This window comes from Saccostrea cucullata, unplaced genomic scaffold (genome assembly GCF_032062105.1).
Source record: "Saccostrea cucullata isolate Sc308-1 unplaced genomic scaffold, CSIRO_AGI_Scuc_v1 ctg6134, whole genome shotgun sequence".
Lineage (NCBI taxonomy): Eukaryota > Metazoa > Mollusca > Bivalvia > Ostreida > Ostreidae > Saccostrea > Saccostrea cuccullata.
Window position 1 is genome coordinate 3,678 of NW_026928922.1, and position 12,514 is coordinate 16,191.

General features: G+C 32.9%; 1 protein-coding gene across 1 annotated transcript; it reads left to right on the plus strand.

Moving 5' to 3' along the window:
- Positions 1 to 9,979: 9,979 nt before the first annotated feature.
- LOC134279247 (uncharacterized) lies at positions 9,980 to 12,177 on the plus strand. Its single transcript, XM_062761602.1, has one exon. It carries the CDS (start codon positions 9,986 to 9,988, stop codon positions 11,987 to 11,989), a length of 2,004 nt encoding a protein of 667 aa, XP_062617586.1. The 5' UTR covers positions 9,980 to 9,985; the 3' UTR covers positions 11,990 to 12,177.
- The last annotated feature ends 337 nt before the right edge of the window (positions 12,178 to 12,514 follow it).

Here is a 12,514-nt window from a genome sequence, read left to right on the forward strand (position 1 = left end):
TGCATTATCCATAATCACAGATCCGAGCCTATATTCAGGTGACGAGGAATCTAAAATTGGATGTTCCTTGGACTTTTCAAGAAAACTATTTAAAAGTTTCAAAGGGACAGAGTAAAGTTTTGTTCGAATATGATGTAGACCTAACTGTTGATTTACATAAGGTAGTAATGAATCAAAAGAGACGTCGTGTATTGCAGGTTTATGGTACGAATGATGTCCATGACTACGCTTACGTCTCTGAGTATTGTTAAAAAGTCCCATCACATTTACATTATTACACTACGGGCTTGAGAGATTTCCTACACTATCGACATTGTCATTTCATCCATAGGGAAAGGCTGTCCCTAGTTTCCTAATCCAAAATTCTTCTCGTTGTCTACGGAAAGGTGTACTCAACGACGGACTATTTGTGTGGTGATAAATCTAAACACATATATTTTTGCTGCTGAGCATACATTTATTGACGAATCCTGTAGATTTTAAATTGTTATATTTCTGAACAAATATCTCACTTGTATCTCTTTTGTATTTATATCTCAATGTACTACATGTACTTTAATTGCATGACATATAGTTATATTTAAGGAGAGGAACTCGTTAGTTGAAAGAACTTGTTTCCAATCCTTTTGTTTATACAATGAAATATGTTCAAAACAAAATACCCATACCATGAGCTTGATATAATCACATGTTGACTTTATCAATTATTCTATTTATGCAGCATCATTCTGATTAACAATTTTTGTCCACAGTGTCTAATATTTCTTCAAATTGAGTAACCATTTGATTTTATGGAGACTGATACATTTGTTCCCATATTTTTTTTGTTGTTGTTTTTGTTGACAAGAAAACTACAAATAACAGGTTGTTCTAATTTACCTGGTATCCAGTAGGGTCCTACAAGGCACAGATATAAATCAGGTCAAGGCTGTATAAATAGGTCAAGGTGATATATACAGTTTGGCTTAATAAAGCTATGAAAGTCTTCACTCACTGAAGTGTCTACGTTGTCAATGTTCATATTTACTAAATCTAAATCTAATTCTTTATCTATGTCTTGTACGTTTGTTTTACTGGGTTTCGGATCAGGGAGTGGGGCTTCAGATGTCTATGGTGGGGGGGACTTATAAGCGTTATGATTTTATTTTCTTTTCTTGTTTCATACATGTATAAATATGTAACAGTAAATATGTGAAATCAGGAATTTCTATATTTCCTAAATCATTCAGTAAATGCATGTATTTACTGGCCATTTTTGGAAATACGTGTAATTACTGCATTGCTAGGAAATTCGTGTATTTACTGTAAATTTTAGCCAATTTTACACGTTTTCATTGAACAAAGCTGGATGAATAAACATATCCTTAAAAAAACATTCCGTAAGTATACAAATACTAATTTTTTTTAAAGCAGCATTTGATAAGAACTGTTTCTACAAATCTGACGTTATGCATTAATTTTGAAGTCCTTTTTGTACTGCTAATGTTAAATGGATTCCCTGATAGTCAAATATATTGGTAAAGAAGTTAATAATTTGGAGCTTTTACATCAGAATGATGTATTTGAACGAGTTTTTACATAATTTTTATTTTAAAATTCATCAAAATGTACGATTTTTCAATGTTGATACACTCGATTCTTCTGTTTATTGAGTCTTACATCTTAAAAATTATGGTAACATAGATATGTTTTGCAATTATTAGTTTATTCAAACTTATTAAGCATCAATAATGGCTTTTTCCCCCTATTTTGTACAATCAAAATATGAGGGTGGAAAATTCCTTTTAGTAAAGTTAAATCTTGAATTACTGACTTCAATATCGTTAAATAATGTGTATTTTACAAGGTTTTTTCTGCATTTTTTAGAAAACCGCGTAAGAATTGTTTTATTTGCAAATAAGATGCTTTAGAGTTTTTAATCTATTGTCAATAAATGTAGCATTATAAGGATACCTAATTTAAAAAATGTCAGTGATCGATTTAAAATAAATAAAAGCTAGTGAAAATATGTTGTGATTTAGAAAACACATTCCAAACAATAAAAGAAGAATATCATTATTTTTTCTGGTGAAGTAAAGTTCATAGGTAATTAATAATTTATTTCAAATATTAATTTTTCACATATGATAATTATGCTAACTGATATCAACATTGAGTGCACTGTGCATCTGTTTATATTTTATGATTCATATTTTAAAGTATCACACCAAAATGCAGTTAGTAAATATGTGTTAAAAGTATTTCAAAGTTCATTAAATACGTGTATTTCATAACTGAAATTAGTAAATACGTGTATTCACTGAGCAGAATAGGAATTTCATGTATTTCCTAAAATTCAGGAAATACATGAATTCCTCATTACACATATTTACTGTAACATATGTACCTTCAAGTATTAGTAAAACACATTTGGAAAAAATAGGAAACATATAAGTTAAATGATAAATGTGAAATATAAGATAAAAAAGTACTAAACAAAATTAAGGTTATTTAACAAAACCAGAATAGCACAAATCTAGTTTCAAACAAGCAGATGAATGTTACTTATAAAATGTGTATTCTTATGTTGACGGTGGCAGCCAGCTTTGGATATGTCTCTGACCTGCTTTATATTGCTATATATCTTTATATGACATCACGGTATAAAGAAGCTCTATCTGTTATAGACAAAACAAAGCTGAGGTTAGCACAGCCACATGTAATTTATAACAAAACTGTTCACAGAGAAAACTATACTGAGGCTGTAGGTGGACAGTCCTGGTCTACAAAGTTGAGGAAGGCCGTATCACGTGATATCAAATTCGACAATGAAATAATTTACATCAATGAATTGATACTGGAACAGCAAGCCTGTGTTGAGAACGTTATGCCATCTTTGTGTATCCCACCATTAGTTCAGCTACATTTCATTGAGGTGTTGTGCTGCAGACATGTGGATAGAACGAGAGCTCAGACAGCAGTACACAATCTACAGGTCTTAGTCCATCAGGGCCAGGAGATTGATATTTCTTTTCGACTCAGAGACATATCATGGCAGATTCTGGGAATCTGTCAACAAGAGACGGGGTACCTTCAGGATGCCTTACACTCATACAGACAATCTTTTGAACAATACCCATATCATGAAATTCAGAAGGTTACAATTATAAGAATCATTATAATAATATTCAAACTTTTAGACGTTTTTAATGATGTACTGGACAAACTTTGTGGCTATTTTTTGAATTGTTTCTTAGTAATAAAAGCATCTAAGCAGAGCTTTATTATTGAATACACAAAAACTTATGAGAAATGATTCTTTTTTCCACTCTTTTTTATGTTTGGATCTACACAGTGGTTAAAGTACTTAGTTATAGTTTTTAAAGTAAAAAGAGGTTTGGACAACATGAAGTATGCTTTTAAGGTATTAGTTGTGAATCTAGAGAAGAAAAAATACTGGAGTACTCTAAATATTCAGTTCATTTATGTAATTTTAAAGTAGTATTCAGTAGTATACATGAATGTAACTATTACTGGCAACCAGAAATCAGACCATCCATATTCCTCACTCCTGAAAGGATTTTGACCTCGATGGCACCAAACCAGGGTCTTCCCTGACAGTCTTTAACCTTTCACTTCAATGTAACATAAAAGAAGATAAATGTTATAAAGCAGACCATAATTTGAACCAGGAATCCCTGAATCACTAGTCAGGTGCTCTTCCAACTTCTCAATTATTGTGAGCAATATTTTATACAGTTTTTTGTAAGTCGAACAGAAAGATACATTGGCCTGAGAAAGTATGGGAGAAAATAACCTCAGTTAAGGAATGTGGATTCAATGCTTCCATTTAGATCTTGTAGAAGACATAAATTTTTGTTTTTCTAGTTAAGACACATAATCAAAGTCATTATTATAACTCCCTGATTCAAGCAGCCCCCTAAAATCTGACCTCCGTGTCATTACATATAATAGGCCTATATGGTATCGACTTCTGGCCCTTTACAAAATAGATAATAATATATAATCCTACGTAGAACCTGTTTTTATCTCCTTTATCATCGTTGGATAACATTTAATTTAACAAAAAATCTAAATCCACAAATACGTTGGGAAATGATCAAATATGAAATAAAAGAGTTATGCATTGAGTATTCAAAAAAGAAAAACAAAAGCATAAAAAATCGTATTTAAGTGATAGAAAAGGAAATTGAAGAAATTGAAATATGCTACATAAAAAACATTTGGAAAAAGAATTAGATAATTTATATACATATAAATCAAAAGGGGCAAGGGTTAGATCCAAAGCGCGTTGGATCGACGACGGTGAAAAAAACACCTCCTATTTTTTAAGACTAGAAAATAAACACCAATCACACAATGTCATAAATAAATTATCGGTAGGAGATAAATGTGTATATGAAACAGAAGAAATTTTAAATACACTTAGTTCATACTATGAAAAACTATACTCGTCTAGCAATATATCAATTAACGATGTAAATAGTCATTTACATGAAACCGGACTTACTAATTACCTCTCTGATAAGGATAGAGAGAATTGCGATAAAGATATAACAATTGAAGAATGTGCAGAAGCTGTTTATAATATGAAATTAAATAAATCACCTGGATTAGACGGAATTCCCGTGGAATTTTACAAAATGTTTTGGAAATATATAAAATTTTAGTTATATGAAAGCCTTGTGAGATCATTTGAAAATGGCGAATTATCTTCTTCACAAAGATCTTTTGTTTTATCACTCATACACAAAAAAGGGAGTTTGATAGATCTTGATAATTATCGCCATATTAGTTTAACAAATTGCGATTATAAGATTTAAGCTTTCGTATTTGCAAAGAGACTACAAACTATTATGGACAAACTCATTAATGAAAATCAAACGGGGTATATTAAGGGAAGATTTATTGGTGAAAATGCAAGATTAATACAAGATATATACAATTATTGCGAAGAAAACAACGAGGAAGGAATATTATTGTTTGCTGATTTTCAAAAAGCATTTGATTCAGTTGAATGGACTTTCTTGTTTCAAACTCTTAAAAGGTTCAACTTTGGAGAGAATTTCCTTCGATGGATCAAAATCTTACACACTAATCCTTATTTTCATGTTAAAAATAATAACTGGTTAACTAGAAAATGTACAATGTCAAGAGGCATTAGACAAGGGTGTCCCGTCTCAGCATTGCTTTTTCTTTTTGTTATTGAAATCCTTGTGTTAAAAATAAATGCTTTCGAAAATATACAAGGTTTCAAAATCGGACAATCAAGTGAAATAAAATGTTTACAACATGCAGATGACTGCACATTACCAATGAAAAATCAGGAATCCTTAAAAGAATCTATTAAAGTAATAAAATCTTTTGGGGAAATGTCTGGTACTAAGTTAAATTTAGAAAAAAAACAGAGGGTATTCTCTTAGGACCGCTTAAAAACACACGGGAAGAGGTAGAAGGAATTAAAATGACAAATAAACCTATTAATTAAATCGTTGGAAATTTTCTTAGGACACGACAAAATATCTAATAATGAAAGAAATTGGTTAAACAAGCTTAAGGAATTCGAAAAAATATTAGATTCATGGAGAACAAGAAGTTTAACTTTTTTTCGGAAAATGTACCGAAATCAATTCACTTATAGTATCTAAATTAGTATATGTATTCACAGTTCTTGAAAATCCAGATGTTGAGTACATTAAAAATTTAAATAAAATTATTTACAATTTTTTTGGAATAAGAGAGAGCGAATTAAGCGGAATTCACTTATAAGACCAGTAAATGAAGGCGGTCTTGGTCTAATTGATATAGAATGCAAACTTTAAAAAAGCGTAAAAACGGGATGGATCAAAAGACTATATAATAAAAATTCCTCACTTAGAATTTACCTAGAAAACGCTTTAAAATCTTATGGAATAAACTTTGAATATCTGTTACGCAGCAATATAAAATATCCGACTGATTTCAATATTTGTCCCCCGCTTTCGCGAAAGCGAGGGGACATTAAATCTCATTCGTCTGTCCGTCAGTCTGTCAGTCTGTCAGTCTGTCCGTCACAAAAACTGTATCCTTGCCCATAACTTTTGATTTAGTGGAGGTATGACTTTCATATTTCACATGTGTATTCCTTTTGACAAGACCTTTCTTTGAGTACCACCAAATTTTACATTTTGACATTGACCTTGGAGTTTGACCCACTTAAACATGAAAAATTTAAACTTTTACTTTAGCCATAACTTTTGAATAGTAGGTACTAGGACTTTCATATTTCACATATGTATTGTTTGTGGCAAGACCTTTCATTGGATAACAACAACCTTGACCTTTTGACCTTGACCTTGGAGATTTACGTACTTATGAAAAAACTGTAACCTTGACCATAACTTTTGATAAAGTGGAGCTATGACTTTTATATTTCACATGTGTATTCCTTGTGACAAGACCTTTCTTTGGGTACCACCAAATTTGACCTTTTGACCTTGACCTTGGAGTTTGACCCACTTTTAAACAAAAATTTCAAACTTTTACTTTGGCCATAACTTTTGAATAGCAGGTACTAGGACTTTCATATTTCACATATGTATTGTTTGTGGCAAGACCTTTCATTGGATAACAACAACCTTGACCTTTTGACCTTGACCTTGAAGATGTACGTACTTATGAAAAAACTCTAACCTTGACCATAACTTTTAAAATTGTGAGGACTAAGGCTTTTGTACTTCACATATGTAATCCTTTTGAGAAGACCTTTCATTGGATACCAACAACTTTTACCCTTTGACCTTGACATTGGAGTTTTGACTACTTTTAAAAATACTTTAACTTTGGTCCCAACTTTCGAACGGTAGATACTAGGACTTTTATATTTCATATATGTATTTTTTGTGGCAAGTCCTTTCATTGGATATCAACAACTGTGACTTTTTGACCCTGACCTAAAAGATTTACGTACTTATGAAAAAACTTTCACCTTGACCATAACTTTTGAACAGTAAGGGCTAGGGCTTTCATACTTCACATATGTAATCCTTGTGAGAAAACCTTTATTGGATATCAACAACTTTGACCCTTTGATCTTCACCTTGGAGTTGACCTACTTTTAAAAAAAACTTTTTACTTAGGTCATAACTTGTTAACGGTCAGGATTAGGGTTTTCATCCTTCAAAAAAAATCAACTTCAATGTTACTTTCTAAATAAATGACATATGATAGGATGTTCATAGTTCACACAATATGTCATAAAAAGTAACATCTCACCCACAAAGACACCGAAAGCGGGGGACCACAATTCTTTGAATTTGCTTGTTTAAATAAATTCCCAAATTTTTATAAAGAAATCTTCTGTAGTTTTAACGAGTGTAAAATGTTAACATCACCACGAAATAAAATAACAGAAAACCTATGGTTCAATTGTTTCATTACACAAAATAACAAACCATTATACTTATAAAATTGGGCAAGAAGTGGTATTTTATATGTAAAAGTCAACGGGACTCAAAATCAGTTCGCTATATCCGTAAATTCGTTATATCAGAGTTCGTTATAACCGTAAAGTTTTACAAAGATTTGTTAAGAATTTTGCCGGGGACCCAGAAAAACTTCGCTATATCCGTGAATTCGCTATATCCGTGTTCGTACTAAACGAGTTTTACTGTAAATGTTCAGTCAAGACTCTTTCGTTACAGACCTCACTAAGATATTGAGATAATGAACAGTATTCCACATTAATAAACAAAAAAACGGGAGCAAATTCTTATTCTTTCAATGAAAAATATGGAGATAACGAACAGTATTAAATCTCAAAGTCCATAAACAATACAAAATAAGAACAAAGCAAACACGGACCTCAAAAACATCAGAGTTGGGATCAGGTGACATAGAGGAATAAGCATTCCCGCTGACCGGTCACACCCGCCGTGTGCTCCTTGTCATGATCGAAAAAAAAAATGGAAAATCCGTCATCAGTACTTGGTATGAAAAACGTCAGTCAGCATTTGACTCAATGATAGATTGTATTTGCTGACAAGTTAAGGTCATTGTATCGACCATAGAACTTACGAAATGATGACTTTAAACAAGACTGCTGATATTCTTGTTTCATCAACTTCCTTGTCAATAACTAACCTCGTTTTAGAAATTGTTCATACGTAGAGCATGCTCTTGCGTATCGAATCAACTGAGATATATACACTCCGTATGCAGGTGATGAAGGTATATTGCTGCATAAGTAAGGGAAGTTGACGATAGAAAAGTTAATGTCGTCACGTTTATCATATAACTTGGTTGTTAGGTTACCACTAACATCTTTTTCAAGTAAAATATCCAAGTATGAAACAGATGTGTCAGACTCTGTGGTATCTTTTTTATCTCAAGCTCTCATGGATATATCGTATCGACGTAGGAATGGAAATTACCATTGTTAATTGATAATACGTCGTCGATATATCTGAAGGTCGCGTTGAAGGCCACAGCAAGTGTTTTCTTCTTTTCACGCATAAGATTTTGCATAAATTCTTCATATGAATACAAAAATAGGTCTGCTAATAACGGAGCGCAATTGGTTCCCATGGGAATTCCAATATATTGTTGGATTGATTGATTGATTGTATACTCATTTGAAAGATTTTCTAATTCTGCACAAATTTTGTTCTATATCTTTTAACAAAATTTTTTTAGTTTAGAAGATAAAAGCTAAATATGTGTAAATTTTTCCTCTTTTGGGCGTTCTAATTTTTGACCCCTAAATACCACCATTTTGAATAGAGAAAAACAAAAACCGCTATGCACAACTTCAATCCTCCTATTGTGTAAAATCAGTAAAATTTCTGCTCCAGCTTTTGCCATCTCCGAGCCTTTGTCTGGAAATGAAAGCCTATAAATTTTCGTTTAAAGGGAAATAACTCAAAACCGGAAGTGAATTTTTTGAATGCTAGACAAAATTCTGATATAAACTCTGTAAATTTGAGGAAAATCCATTGAGAAATGAGTGAAATATGAGGCCTCAAAGTTGACGTCTAGGAAAATGAAAAAAAAGAATATGTAATACGTTGGAAACGGAAGACCGTTAAAAAAAGTAAACTCCTTCTCTAAAGTAAAAATGTTTTAGGGGGGATTTCCCTACAAATGGATGAATCTTCCTATCAGCTTATTTTTTATCGGGGTTCCACGTTTCTTTGAGGAATCCAATATCATTTTTAGTTATAAAGTACAATAAATATTTTTAATATTAAATTCCATTCTATAACAATGGTAACCAATCGGCCATTTCCGTAAACGATAAATATTAATATATATCTTTCAGAAAATGGCCGAGTAGTTACGATTGATTCAAAAACTGGATATAAAGGGAAAGTAGATCTAAAGGGATCTTCATTTTCTATTTATAGTACCTGGTAATTTTCATATCTTGCCTGTAAGAATGGATAACTTGAGAACTTCATCAATGTGAGTTTTAATTAATATTTGTGTGTTACTTCAATATCGTACTCACTTTAACTTTATATACACGTAGCACATCTTTTCTATTCTTCTCTATTTCGTTCTTTGTAAATTTAATACTATGTTGAGAACAATTAATTGTGATGGTACAGATACAATATTTTTAGAAGACTAAATTTTCATTGAAAAGAAAAGGCAATTTTTTAAGGCTGGGAGTGAAATCTAAATTAACCAATAAAAATAAACTTATGAACAGTATGTAAGCATTGAATGATTAACTTAACAGGTCCAGCACAATACCCTAATAAAGGTATATAGCTTGATAAAGCCATATAGCTTTTTCAAGGTATTACAAATACCTTGATCATGGTATTTTTTGTATTGAAAAGGTATTTTTGATCAAGGTATTTTTTGAAAATTAAATTAAAAAATTCTTTAAAAATAAATCAAGCTATTTACCTTTATCAGGGTATCGTGCTGGACCTGCTAAATGGCATATATCATTTTTAGATTTCCCTTTAATATCATTAGAAAGACGGCCCTAGATCATATGTCTGAGTCAGTGTTCATGGGACTGTGTAAAAAACTTGGGACTTCATATCAATTGGCCATGAGGAGAGATGTGTTGGACATGAGTGAGAATTTGATAGAAAAAGTTGGGGGCAGTGCGATGAGGAGTGGAAGTTACAAAGAAGGATTCAGACTAATTGAATCAGATCTTGACTCTATGTACTGGCAAAATAATCACCATGTGATATGGGAATTATCTCAATCTCAGTATTACAACATACACATACAAACACTGATCCTCTGTGACTGCTCTGATAGTCCACCAGGATTTACTTTGTTATATTTACTGTCACCAAGCATGGACAAAGACATCCAGAGATCTTGTGTTAGAATGAATAACAGGCTTTATATCTCCAGTTCAAAATACAGAAAGATTATGTGTTCTGCAGTTTTCCCAAACTCAATTCTTCATGGACCATGTGCCACTGGAGTTCTTCCAGGAAGGACAGAGTATGATTTTGCCCACTGTTTTGTTAGTGACCTCTGGCCTCCATCTGCCTCCTCATGGATAGACAGATGTAACTCCTGGCCCCAGCCTCATGTTGTTGATGATATAGTTAAAAACGGATGTCACTTTGTAGCAATTGGACATAAGTTAGGACGTCTTGAAGACCATGAATGGAGAATTTCTTTCTCTTTTGCAGAACATAAACTTGTGTGTGCTATGCATCATTGTCAATTCATAACTTATGGCTTGCTTAAATTGTTCTTAACAGAAATAATTAACAATGGTATAAGTGATGATGATAAATTACTGTGTTCCTATCACATGAAGACAGCAGTTTTCTGGGTGATACAACAAAATACATTACAACAATGGTGTCCACAAACTCTCCTGGAGTGTTTCTGGATCTGTTTTAAGCAAGTCCTTAAGTGGGTGTATGAGGGAGTATGTCCCAATTTTTTCATTCCCCAAAACAACATGTTTCTTGGTAAAGTACATGGTAAAGCTCAGCATCAGCTATTTATAAGACTGTATGGATTGTACAAGAAGGGTTTAGTATTCCTACTAAACAGTCCCTCTATTAGGTCTTGTATCATAAATGTCCTATATAACCCCAGACTCTCCATCTGTACAGATGAACATACTCTGATTTCTGAGACTGATTTTGATATATATTTATTCCTGGAGATATACAAATATGAAGATCCTGGCACATCAAACCTAGAAACCTGTATGAGACACCTACATACAATAGAACAGATGATATGCTTACCCCTCCTAACACAGTATCAAGTCGTGATGCTACAGAAACGTACAGCTTGTGTCCTACAGAAAACAATTTTTGTGTTATTCATGGAAACTTACACACAGGAAAACAAACTGAGGTATAGAGCTGACAAAATCTCCCTCTACATGCTGAAATTAGCAGCCAAGTTTGGTTGTATTACTGACATGCTGTATATAGCCATGTATTATTACAAGACACTTAGATACACGGAAGCTTTATCTATCATAGAGATGACCAAGGTCAAGTTATCACAGCCATATGTGATGTATTGGTATAATGTAGAAACAGAGATTTATACTGAGGCTGTTGGGGGACAATCCTGGTCTGCAAAGATGAGACAGGCTGTAGCATGGGATATCACACTTGACAATGAAGTCCATTACATCAGTGAATTGATACCAGAACAACGGTCAGCTCTACAGATCAAGATGGGGTCTTCATTACTTATCCCACCATTTGTACTGTTATACATGCTAGAGATCTTGTGCTACAGACATGTAGACACAACAACGAGAGTACAAACAGCTCTAGATGATCTACAGACCCTAGTTCACTATGATCAGGGACAGCTTATACCTTTACCACACAGAGACATATCGTGGCAAATTCTTGGGATCTGTCAACAGTTGACAGGGAACCTCCAGGCTGCTCTATACTCATACCAACAATCTCTCAGACAAGAACCATACCGCAAGATACACGCAGCCACAGAAATGAGAATTCAACAAGTTTGTCACAGATTACCAAATTAGAAGCCCATGTTTTACATTTATAATTTGAATATTTCTTCTCATTCTATCATATTATAAGTACCATTTCACTGATTTAAAAAACAGGTGACAGGGAACCTCCAGGCTGCTCTTTACTCAAACATTCACTTTACCAGACGTCAAATAACAAAAGACAAACTGCCACAATTACTGTGAAATCATTATTGTTCACGGGGGACCAATGTACGTGGCTTTCGTGGGTAACCCTGATCCACGAATTAACATCCCCACGAACGTATATACAAACATTTGTTTTATCATTCATAAAGTTAAATTACGAAATATAACTTGTTATCAACGAAATTACGTCCCCACGAACCAGAAATTTTTTGGCTACCCACGAACATTGACCCCCACGAAAAAAAATGATTCCACAGTAACAGAATTATAAAAATATCTATAGACTCCTGAATGTCTTTTAGTTACAAAGAGTCACACGAAGATATCCTGTAAAAAGCGCCAAACACAATCATTTAATGGTATAGGATGCACTTAAACTAGTCAGAG